This window comes from Solanum dulcamara, chromosome 4 (assembly GCF_947179165.1).
Source record: "Solanum dulcamara chromosome 4, daSolDulc1.2, whole genome shotgun sequence".
NCBI classification, from domain to species: domain Eukaryota; kingdom Viridiplantae; phylum Streptophyta; class Magnoliopsida; order Solanales; family Solanaceae; genus Solanum; species Solanum dulcamara.
This window is the reverse complement of record NC_077240.1, coordinates 15,272,606-15,283,925: the sequence shown is the minus strand read 5'-3', so window position 1 is coordinate 15,283,925 and position 11,320 is coordinate 15,272,606. Positions and strand designations below refer to the sequence as shown.

The window sequence follows — 11,320 nt, the reverse complement described above, 5'->3', positions numbered from 1 at the left end:
AAACTATCATGGTTCACCCATTTCACATAACATCTGCTACAGAGAACAATATGGTAAACCATAATTAATAGTACAAACAACTGAACAGTGAGCATATGCAACAGTAAATATGTGACTCTATAAACAAGACTCTTCATTGGAACAGTTTCTTTACAGACTTCAATATATGAATTGTGTGGTCTAACTTGCATCTCCGCCATCAGTATTGACTTCACGGAGAAAGAATAAAACAAAGTTACTATACCTAGCACCAATCTTCTTTCCCTTTTCATCTTCCCTATTGTAAGTTATAACTTTCCTGACTGCACAAAACCTTTTCTGTTTTTGCTTCCTATAAACAATGTTACATAAAACAGGACACCAATGGTGTATCCCTCAGCCAAGTAAAAATTTAAAGAAGAAAAAGAATAACTATTTGAGAACGACTAACAAACATTTATTTTTTTGATTGTTAAAAACGACTAACAAACATTTGCTTCTCCTTATCCACTAATCACCTGCCTAACTGAGAGAAGTTCATCGTACGTTCTCAGCATCAAGTAGCTCTAGCCTCTATATGTTATGTGCCTGGACTAAAGTAGATTCTAGTATGAACTATCTACCACCTCGTTCGTTACTACCACTGAAAGAATTTTGCCGAGCCAACTCATAGTTCTCTGATCGAGGTTGTTCGTTCTCACAATTTACTGCTGTAGCTTTTGAACAGAGAAAAAGAAATGAACTAGTATATATCGAAACATGCCATAGACTGCAGAAATAACAAATGAAAGTTGTCAGAGAAAAACAGGAAGAGGAGAGAGAGAGAGAGAAAGTAAAAAAGGCGTAGGAGAAATGTTTTATAGCTCTTCGGACCTGTGCCATATCCAGTAATTTTGACTTGTTTCTAGTTTCCAGCTAATAGCAGCCATTGCTAATGCAGTGAATCCCGCAAGTAGAAAGCCCCACCGAAAGCGCTTCAGAAGTGACCGAATCAAATTATGAATCCATGCTTTTACAGTTTCCCATCTGCATTCAAAATCATACTTGGCTGAATTATTAGAAATTAAAACAAATATATAAATTTACATTTTTATTGCTAGAATCACTGCTGCCTTCCCCCCCCCCCCCTTTCTTCACAAGTGAAAGTGTAACTATGGCTTATGGAAGAGGAACATGGATCATATGCTTGAGTATAGCTTAAGTTCTCAGAGAATTTCATAAGCTCGACCTCAATATTCTGTACGGAGTTGGTGACAGTATTAGTTCAAAAGCAGTTATAAATGAAACATGTAGTAATCTGATTTCTAATGAATAAAACACGTTACCACCGGTAACTGGCAAGAGACCTTTGAATGTAATCCTATAAAGATCATACATTTTGCAAACCATATCTTTCCTATAAGAGTGTGATCATATATGAAAAATGAAATAGCATCTTTCAGCTTTATTTACAAGTCTAAATTTTTCAGAACAAGAAATCCACCTACCTGTTGAGCATGTTCAAACAAATTTCTGTTGAAAAGGAAATCCATCTATGATGAGTAAAGAATTCAATGAGGAACCCAATGAACAGACCCAAAGTACCAATAGCCACGACAAGAATAATGTTTGAGGACCTGTAAATGTTGACCAAGTTAAGCTGATTCAAACGGTTCAATGACTAGAAAGCCTCATCCAAACTTCTATTGAAAAAGAGGAAGCGACATATGAACTTTACCTGGTTGGTCCACTTTCAGCCATGAGGGCTGTCAGGATTGCAACAGCAGTGTGAATCGTCCTCTTTGTAACTTCATCAACAGTAGACAAGTATACAAAAGTACTAACAACAGCCATGAAAGATAGCCAGAAATCCATGAACTGGGGCCAGTTGACAAAAAGGAAACCATTAGATTATTTAGCCACCAGATGCAAAAAATGCAATATATCAAAATCCATAGGAGTGATACCTGTAAGACATGAAAGGTCAATGGACACCAAGTGCCAACATCACATGCATGATACAGGCCACTTGAGATACCACTTGATGTGTAAAGAACCCATTCAGCAAATGCCTGCAGAAGAAAGGAGAGTTTACCTTAAAAACATAGAAAAATGAAGAATCCAAGGTATAAATCTACCTCGAGTTCATCCGCTTGTCCACAAAAAAATTATTATACACACTCTGATAAAGTTTGTCTGCAGAAAATATAACCCTAGATATCTGATTTTTACAGCCTCTTCACTTGAACATCAATCAGAAGAAATCAATTGCCTTAGGATGTTATTGGATTAGCTAATATCACCTTATGACGGAGGGCCCAGTAAGCAGGGAGCAAAGCTGCAGCATTGGATGCAATAAGGGAAATCGATTGCCTCATTTGCCCTACATGAGTTTTCAGCACTTGTCCTTTAAAAGATCCATTGCATAATTAATTGGCTATTAATGAGAGCTTACTGAGTTAAAATTTTAGCAAAACATAAGCAAACAAATAGTAATCAAGAGTGTACTAGCAATAGCAGAGAGCATATTGAAACACATGTTGCAATTTTTTGTTCTTTATTTTTATCAGTGAAACACATGCAGCAATTGCAAATGGCTTAAACTGAATCATGATCAGAACAAGCCATCAGCATTCAGAACACATAAATGTTACTCCTCATATTATCATACATTGAATCAACTGACAGGTTTACTCGAGATAGTACTGATTGTGCAACAGTAACTGGTTACTCTAATCTGCAATGCCTAGTTCCAGATTCAAATTTTAAGTGCTAAGTGAAGAAGACTTTCAAATATACAAACAAACAACAAAGGACGTAGCAACAGTTCTCTTAAAATGGCTAAAGACACTGACATAAATCCGAAAGTCACAAAAACACAATGCTTTACCTGAAGAAGAAACCAGTTCAATACTGCAATCAAAGCCTCCATTGCGTCGATCACAATCACAGAAACTGAAAAAGACAGATTTATTGCATGAAAACATGAATTGAACCCAATAGCTTAATTCTCAGAAGTCATCATATACGAACCTGTAGAATGTGAGACCACTTGAATCCAACACAGACTTGCATGCCCCATGAGAAGAGCATTTCTCTGGGCATCTCTCTAGTGAGATAGACATGATAGTTTCAACTACCGAACTATGCCTGTTTGAAATTGGGTGCCTTAACCCAAAACTCCATGTTCCTCCTCTAGCATATATGATATAAAAGCTAACAGAATTATCACTTGCATCATATAACTTAAAAAACATGGAGCCATTGCTGTTGCTTGTGCTGTTAGCATAGAAGTAATCCCAGTTACTAAGAGATGGAAATCCACCATATCTGGCATATATTCCCCCACTTATCTTTGCTTCTGATGCAACGCGGACATGGATATTTCCTCCAGCAGCACCATCGGGAACGTCCAGAAGGAAAAAGGTCCAAGTGTAATCCCTCATATCCCCATCAGAGGAATTACTCAAAAGAGGTCCCAAGGGAAAACTAGCAGAGCCTGAGGAAACTTCTTCACTGATAGGTAGATAATAGGATTCAAAAGCAACATATGGGGTTCTCCTCAGAAACGTCTGCACAGAACCATTACGAGGTGGTGGTTAATGGACAGTCCTGCTACGATTTCAAGATCCACCCCACCCCCCCCCAAAAAAAAAGACATGAAAAGATTCACAAACAAATCAGGTCAGCTTTGATGTGTGCTATTTGTATTGGAAGAAAAAATGTGTATCTGTACATCTAGTGTATCATTTTCTTTTATTATGCAGGAAATTGAGTTATCAAAAGTTCAATAATGATGTGCAAGTAAACAAGTATACGTAATTAATGAGAAGTTTTGAGAAAGACTGAAGCAGCCAAACTCGTTAAAAGTCCACCTGAAGTGTGTATTTTGCTGTTGTACAGTTCAATCCGGCCTTATCCGCAGGACACTGAAGTACTTGCCATTCCAATGAATAGCATATTGTAGTGCTCATTTCTTGGATTGTTGACATGCTTTCTGATGGGTTTGCTGGCTGAATTTTAATGTACCAACGACCAAGTCTAGGTAAAGGTATGACCAATGGGGATCTGTTTATATCAGCAGAATAATCATACAGTTGTGGCAGCGGTAAAGTCCCATGCCGAACATAACACATCAGGGAAATTCCGCTGCTACCGATAGTTCCATTAGAATGCTGTGATCGAGTGAACGTGATATTTAATGCTGTGATTATTATCTCCTCAGCAATACTCACTACATCCAATGAGTATACTTTTGACCCAGCAATGTCAAGACAGCTCTCCTCAGTACCTCCACAGGGAGTCATATTCGCTGCAGTTTTATAAGATTTGAGGATATAATTAAGTAAATAAAAGTGTGCTCTCTCTAACAGCTTAAACTTTTAGATGAGATGGTATCAGAGCAGGTAGAGGTTCTGAGATCGAATCTCACCACCACCTATTATCAAAAAGAATTTTCACCCCGTGAAAAAAGAAACAGGCCCCTGCATATAATTAAGTAAATAAAAGTATACTCTCTCTAAAAGATTAAGCAGATGGTCATGCACTTCAACAAGATTGACTACCTATTCCACTTTCAGGAGATATATAGGTATCCGAACATGAGAGTAAACTAATTGTTTGGTTGCAGAATTTGCCCAGCATAGCTGAATTTGTACAGCCTTCCACGGTAATATTACCACTGAATGAGTATGAATGTCCTCGATTAATCTGCAAAGAGAAATCAGTCACCAGATATTAGCTACCTAAGATATTAAACAATTTTAATGATGGTATTAGGACTTTAAAAGAATGATATTTCTTTCATAGCAGTATGCTTGACTCCAAGGGTGGGTAGAGTGAGATTAGATTCTTAGAATCTGCAGGTTTATTGATAAGAGTAGTATTTCATTCATTGTTATGACAAAGGAACAATAATCTTCATCATGCAAGTAAACAATCCAGTGGAACTTAAGACACAACTGCTACCTTTTGGAGGAAACAATTTATGTTGTTTTGATTGGTAAATTGGTATTGTATTACAAAGAAGTGAAACTGCTGGCAAGTATTTACAGAGGAAAGTCTCATTACAAGTTTGGAGGAAACAATTTTCAGTATGAATCAAATCCCTCCTCACGAACAACTGTCCCAAAAGGAAGAGAGCAGGCTTCTCTCTCAGGTGGAACACTTCCTTGCTAATATATACTCGTATCTCAGAGCTTTGGCAGATTGCTTAGCCCATTCTTAACCTAGCGGCGTTGTTCCTTTATTAGCAACATAAACTACAACGTTCTCACCAATCTACCACTTCCTAAGCTTTTTCCACTTAGATATCCTTTTCACTAGTTTCATAAAATGCATGCCAACCTCAAAAGAGCAGGTGCAAGCTATTTCTCCAAGGTTCAGTAGCAAAAGGGCTGGTGGAAGTCAAAGTCACTCTTTTTGAGCTACTGAAAGAGCTCATGTGAATGTTTAACATGTCCTCCACTTTATCTCCCTTCCCTTATTTGTAACCCCAAACAAGATCAATCATGTTAGCTCTCCTCTTTCACTTTGCACTATCCTTTAGGTTCAAGCCAAAGAAGAGAAGTAGCAGGCATTTCCTCTTTTACTTCCACCGGCTAAGTAGAAAAAGGAATAAATGTAGTGATAATTTGATTATTATCTCTGTAGTAAATGGGAGAGAAAATTGAGTCCAATTCTGTTACTAAAACTTAACAAACACAGGGTATTAATTGATCACATAGAGATGTCCAGAGAGAAATTTTGGATATATCAGAAGATCATTTAAATAAATAGATAATGCCTATATGATCATATGTTGAAAACTCAAATAGAAATGTCCACAAGAAAGAAGCGCAAAAGGTATTGGCTAAAATGTGGAATATAAATAAGTTAGAGCAAGTACCATTTTTGATTGTGTCCTTATAGGTCCAATGCCATTAAATAGCCCAAAATACCATATTCCTGGATGAATCTGTGAAAAAACTTATTTCAAACCCAAGAAAACATGCATACTACCACTGAAAAGAAGTTTATATCTCAAATGGAGAAGCAAGTATACTACAAAGAAGAAACTAGCCCAAATATATTAGAAAGTTAAGAATAAACCTGCTCATTTGTCAACATCAAGGATATACTTTTCTGCATGGGATAGCACTTCTCAACAATATGAAGATCTTGTGATCCTCCAAAGGAACTATTGGAAATATGGTCTATCACTACAGAGAAAAACTAATATTATTAGTTTGTGGTGACATCCTGCTATGAAGTAATCATGGCCAAATGATTTGGCATGCTCAGTGAGTTGAGAGAATTTTTGTACCTAGACCCGTAAGAGAAGTGTTATAAACATCTGGAAGGGGCGGACTCCCTTCTCGGAAGCAGATCATTGGCAAAGTACTTACTTTTCCTATTCTTTTCAGGTCCTGCTTGCAGTTAGATTCAGGAATTAAAGATTGTAAAAGGATAATTATTGGGATTAGAAGCACGGTTTAGTGGGCAAAAGGAGCAAATTGCATTATCATATTGAAGACAACCAAAAAGAGGTTACAAAGTTATAAGCAGAACATTTCAATGATGAAAGTTTTGGTCATGCACTTACAACGCCAACATTGGACTCCAAAGAAATAGTCACCAAAGAGAACCATGGTGGTAAGTCCACTGCAGAAAGGCATGGAAACCAAAACCAGTAAGCCATTAATGAAAAAAGAAAGAAACCTTACTGTCAACTGTTTGAAGTTACAACACAGTATATTTTGCATTTAATACTTCCTCGCACAATTATCCGTGATGCAATCGAAGCAAAAAGACGTGATTTCGCTAAAGAGGGCCATCAAATAAGGAAATCCAGATAGGAAACATTTGAAAAACTGAGAGACTAAAAAATAAGATAGCACTAATCTGCCTATAAAAAACAACAGTTTTCAAAATTTACATAGATAGATGTAAATACTGATACTTCACAAACAAAACCAAGATAGCTAGAATGGAGTAATTAATAATTAAACATTACATACACTGAAGGCAGAGGACAAGCTAAATCAACAACTGCTGAATAACAGAGAGAGCAGCTCATGGCTAAGGAATATTTTCTTTTGTAACTAAGGAAATATTAAAAAGAATAAATAAACATAACCGGTTGATTGAATCAGAACAAGCGATTACATGTTTACATCAAATCAACTGATACATCAGTGAAACGAGTGATCCATAACCATCAATCAGTTAAAACTACTCAAAAATGAAACAAGCAACTCAAAATATTGCTCTCATGCATCTCTAGCTGCATTCATCTATTCTTGCATTGATGAATACAACAAATAGATATCAAGAATTCTAAAAGAATCAAACCCCAATATCCCAAATTTCGTGGAGGTCCCAGAATCCCCCCTCTGCTCCATCAAACTCCCCCCACCCCACCCCAGTGCAACTGATACATCAGTGAAACAAGTGATCCATAGACCATCAATCAGTTAAAACAACTCAAAAACGAAACAAGCAACTCGAACTATCGCTCTCATACATCTCTCACTACATTCATCTATTCTTGCATTGATGAATACAAGAAATAGCAGCAAGTACAGAAAATCATCCAAATAAAGCAAGATATCAAGAATTCTAAAAGAATCAAAAACCCAATATCCCAAATTTCGTCTTGGTCCCGGAACATTCACCAGAATGAAACTTAAAATTCACATACCACAACAACCCTCTCAAAAACAAGAAAAGAGAATCAAAACCCCCTTTGAGAAAAAGGGGCTAAAAAACGAACTTTAATCAACTGATGCAATAAATTACCACTAATGTATCGCCATTCATAAGGTTTGAGCACAGTAGTTGCATATATGAAGCTAGATAGAGTGACACTCTTGTGCGGACCATCCCCACCTTGGACTTGTTCTCCATACAAAACACAACAAGAACTAAAACAAGTAACTGTAAATACTACAAATACAAGAAAAAGATTCGAACAAGAATGACCCAGAACCAAAAACATGTTTGTTTCCCCTTTTCGAAGCTGATTCTTTAGTACAGAATGAGGATGTTTTATTGAATCATTCTCCTCTTAACGCTGTACCTATAAATATACATTAGAAAAGGAAAAACATTCCAACTTGGAATTTACTGAATTAAATCTTTGGGTATATAATAAATTGTACAAAAAATATTAAATTAGGTGAATGTTTTGCGTATTTTCTTGGATTTCCAGGGTTGACTGTTAGTTTCTTGAATTTGGACTAAAATAATACTCCCCTATTTTATATTAATCAAATTTGTGAGGCAAAGAAAAATATTTAAGAATATAATTTGAACTATACTTTTTATTATTTTTTTTTATAAAATTATAAATATAACTTTACAAATAATATTTTTTATCTTCTAGAAAATATGATACTTCAATAAATGAAAAAACAAATTTGAAAAAAAAATTAAATATTTATCTTAAACTTTAAATAATTTAATTATTTTGAATAATAAAAAAAAACTCAAAAATTGATGAAGTAAATTTATAACGTCCAAAAAATAAAAAAAGAACGCCACCATTTTCCTTACCGAGAAGGATGTGAGTGAGTTCACGCGCCTCGTTGAGATCGATGAGTCATAGGATGTTGTAATAAACACGCTAATGGGAAAACATAATTTTATTTTTATTTTTTTTAATTTCCTTCTATGTCCGATATTTATATTAAAATTTGATTAAATTGAAATTTGTATTAAAAAATCCCACATTGAGGAGAAAATGATCCGTAACAAAGTTATCTTCTAACTCAATACCTTTAATTAAAGATGAATAAGTACTTATTATTCTACAACAATCTTATTGGTGGAAAAAGATGATTTGATAAAGGGTGTGTTACTAAACAAAGGAAAATGTTTTTTGTCATGGCAAACGTTTTCTTAAAAATTATTTTTGTGCAAAGATAAGTGGGTTTTACTTCTTCTTTTTCATGCTTATACACAAGTAAAATTTAATTTTAAAAATATTTGTATATAATCTATGTAAAGAATATGAAAGGTGGGCGGGGTAAAGACAAAGTGTGTTGAAGCGTGTGGGGAGGATACATGAAATGTTACTTGTAGAAATTATGTTTTCTACTTTTACGAGGCAAGTTATTTTTTCTCATTTTTTAAAGTTAATTTTTTTAGAAAAAAATATTTTTGACCAAAGAATGTGAGAAAATAAGAAAACATTTTCAGGAAAAAAATTCTTTAGAAAATATATTTTAGGAAAGTAAGTTGGTTCCTAATTTATTTTCTTTTATTCGGTAGGTAATTAGGAAATATTATTTTTAAAATATTTTATATAATCAAGATAAATACTATGAGAAATGAGGTTTGGGTAATGAAGATGAGAGCTATTGATAGGAAGTGAGATGAGATGTGTTATAGAGTGAGGACCACGAAATCAGAATGTTATTTGTATAAGTTGTTTTTTCTATTTTAAGGAAGTTATTTTTTATAACTTTTAAAGAACTTATTTTTTTAAATAAAATATTTTGATCAATTAAATATGAAAAAATTTAAAATATTTTCTCCAAATCAAACACACTCAAAATTTCTTTTACTTTATTTAATAAAATAATTAATATTTATATTAAAATTCAATTAAATTTAAATTTGTGCGCTACAAAGTTCATTTTAAGGGGCAACGCGCGTAACCATAGTTTTCTTCATTTCCCAAAAAGTTAAAGAGCTCTGATTAACAAGGGAGAAATTCAAACCATCTAAGGCCAAAAAAAAAAGGTGATGTGACAAAGTTGAAGAAGAAAAGTAATCTCAATTAAGAATGAAAACGACGTTTAATTAATGGTTTTATTACTTTCTTTTTTTGTGTTGTGAATTTGGTTTACTCAAATAACAAATTGATTCTCCAATTATAGGTAATAACGTAAATCTTATGTCTATAGTTGTAACATCATTAATTTTGATAGATTGTAGATATGTTGGTTTTCGAAATACTTTGAAAAATTTATTTTTATATACTATATTTCTTAAAAAATTGAATGCATGCAAGATATCAAAAGTAATGAAATTATGTATTTTAAAGGAAAATAAATTTCAAGCTCTAAATAAGAAACTTGTATACTGGGAGCCAGTGGCGGACCCACATGATATTCAGGGGGTCATTCGAATCCTTTTCGACGAAAAATTATATTATTTATACATGATTAAAATATTTTTTTATGTATAAATAGTTGATGTCGAACCCACTTCAGTTAATTCGTGTGTCTACTTTTTCAGATTTTAAATTTTCTTATTAAAAATTCTGATTCCGCCACTACTTGGAGCATGGTTCTTATATTTGCAAAATTTGAGAGATTTGGTAAAGTTTTATTTCATCCTTTTTCTCAATTGACTCAGCTAACCAAAAAAAATCCATCAAATTTATTGTTTTTTTATGTAATAATAAGTTCAAATATATGTGTGTGAATGTGTGGTAAACGCATATCTATGCTGAATTGAAAGCAACCAATGTATTCATTGCCCATTGGAGAAAATTACATCAACTCATACTTATTTCTCTTTAAAAAAAAATTGACGTGTGCAAAAATCGAATTGATCAATAAATCAAATCAAAAAAAATGTTATTGATTTATTGCTATTAAATTATTGGGTTAATAGTTATTTAATAGTTTTATAAAATAAAATTATTGGTTATCGATTCGGTGTTGATTTTGTAATATTAGGTTATTGGATAAATCGATAACCCACTAAGAATATAATAATATACTATTTTAATTTTTATCCGTTCATAAACATCAAAGTATCAAACAAAAGATATTAGTAGAATCACTATATCAGATTATCAGTATCCTACACAATTTACAGTTCACACTATATTTCACAATTCACAGTTCACACTATATTTCACAATTCACACTATATTTACCTTTTATGCGTTAATATTACTTTAGGTTCACAATTTCAAAATCTAAAGAACTAAGAACGGCGGCGGCTATGATTTAGAATGGCAATGGCAAAGGTTAGGCGATGGATAGGATTATAAATTATGAGTATTCACAACAAGAATATCTTATTTGCTTGTGTTTGTTGTATGCCTGTATTGCGTCAGATTGCTGGAGAATTTGTATATTTATTTTGAAAGTATTTTCTTATTGGTTAAACCGAAAATCGAATCGTTAATGAGCAAAAATCGATAAATCAGAAATCGATAACAAATATCTTATTGGTTTGGTTATCGATTTAGCGTATTTAAAAATTGAAAAACGATAAACCGAGCCGATAATACTTAAAACCAAACCGACCGATACACAGCCGAGATTAAAAATATAGTTATTTATAGATTTTTATTTAAGTCTATTAATATTTTAAGTAATCATTTTTTTAATGAATTTGTCACAAAACTCAATGTTATTTT

General features: G+C 33.5%; 1 protein-coding gene across 2 annotated transcripts; it reads right to left on the bottom strand.

The window, feature by feature from the left end:
- Positions 1 to 96: 96 nt before the first annotated feature.
- On the bottom strand, positions 97 to 8,056 carry LOC129886547 (uncharacterized). 2 transcript variants are annotated; one of them, XM_055961264.1, is made up of 15 exons: positions 7,738 to 8,056; positions 6,542 to 6,600; positions 6,263 to 6,368; positions 6,049 to 6,158; positions 5,846 to 5,914; positions 4,524 to 4,668; positions 3,834 to 4,270; positions 2,992 to 3,530; positions 2,849 to 2,913; positions 2,262 to 2,365; positions 1,926 to 2,030; positions 1,697 to 1,836; positions 1,467 to 1,595; positions 853 to 1,005; positions 97 to 748 (listed from the first exon to the last, which is right to left on the bottom strand). In XM_055961264.1, the coding sequence occupies exons 1-15, from the start codon at positions 7,934 to 7,936 to the stop codon at positions 595 to 597; spliced, it is 2,514 nt and encodes an 837-aa protein (XP_055817239.1). In that variant the 5' UTR covers positions 7,937 to 8,056; the 3' UTR covers positions 97 to 594. The 2 variants fall into 2 exon arrangements, with proteins under 2 accessions (XP_055817239.1, XP_055817240.1); XM_055961265.1 differs by having other exon boundaries at positions 2,262 to 2,341; positions 6,263 to 6,365; positions 7,738 to 8,054.
- Positions 8,057 to 11,320: the final 3,264 nt, after the last annotated feature.

Bases quoted from the DNA above. Each gene is read 5' to 3' on its own strand.
- LOC129886547 (XM_055961264.1), bottom strand. From the start codon at position 7,936: ATGTTTTTGGTTCTGGGTCATTCTTGTTCGAATCTTTTTCTTGTATTT. The intron at 6,601-7,737 runs GTAATTTATTGC...GCCTTTCTGCAG, and splicing joins TGAATGGCGATACATTAGTG to TGGACTTACCACCATGGTTC. The intron at 749-852 runs GTCCGAAGAGCT...TTATTTCTGCAG, and splicing joins AATTACTGGATATGGCACAG to TCTATGGCATGTTTCGATAT.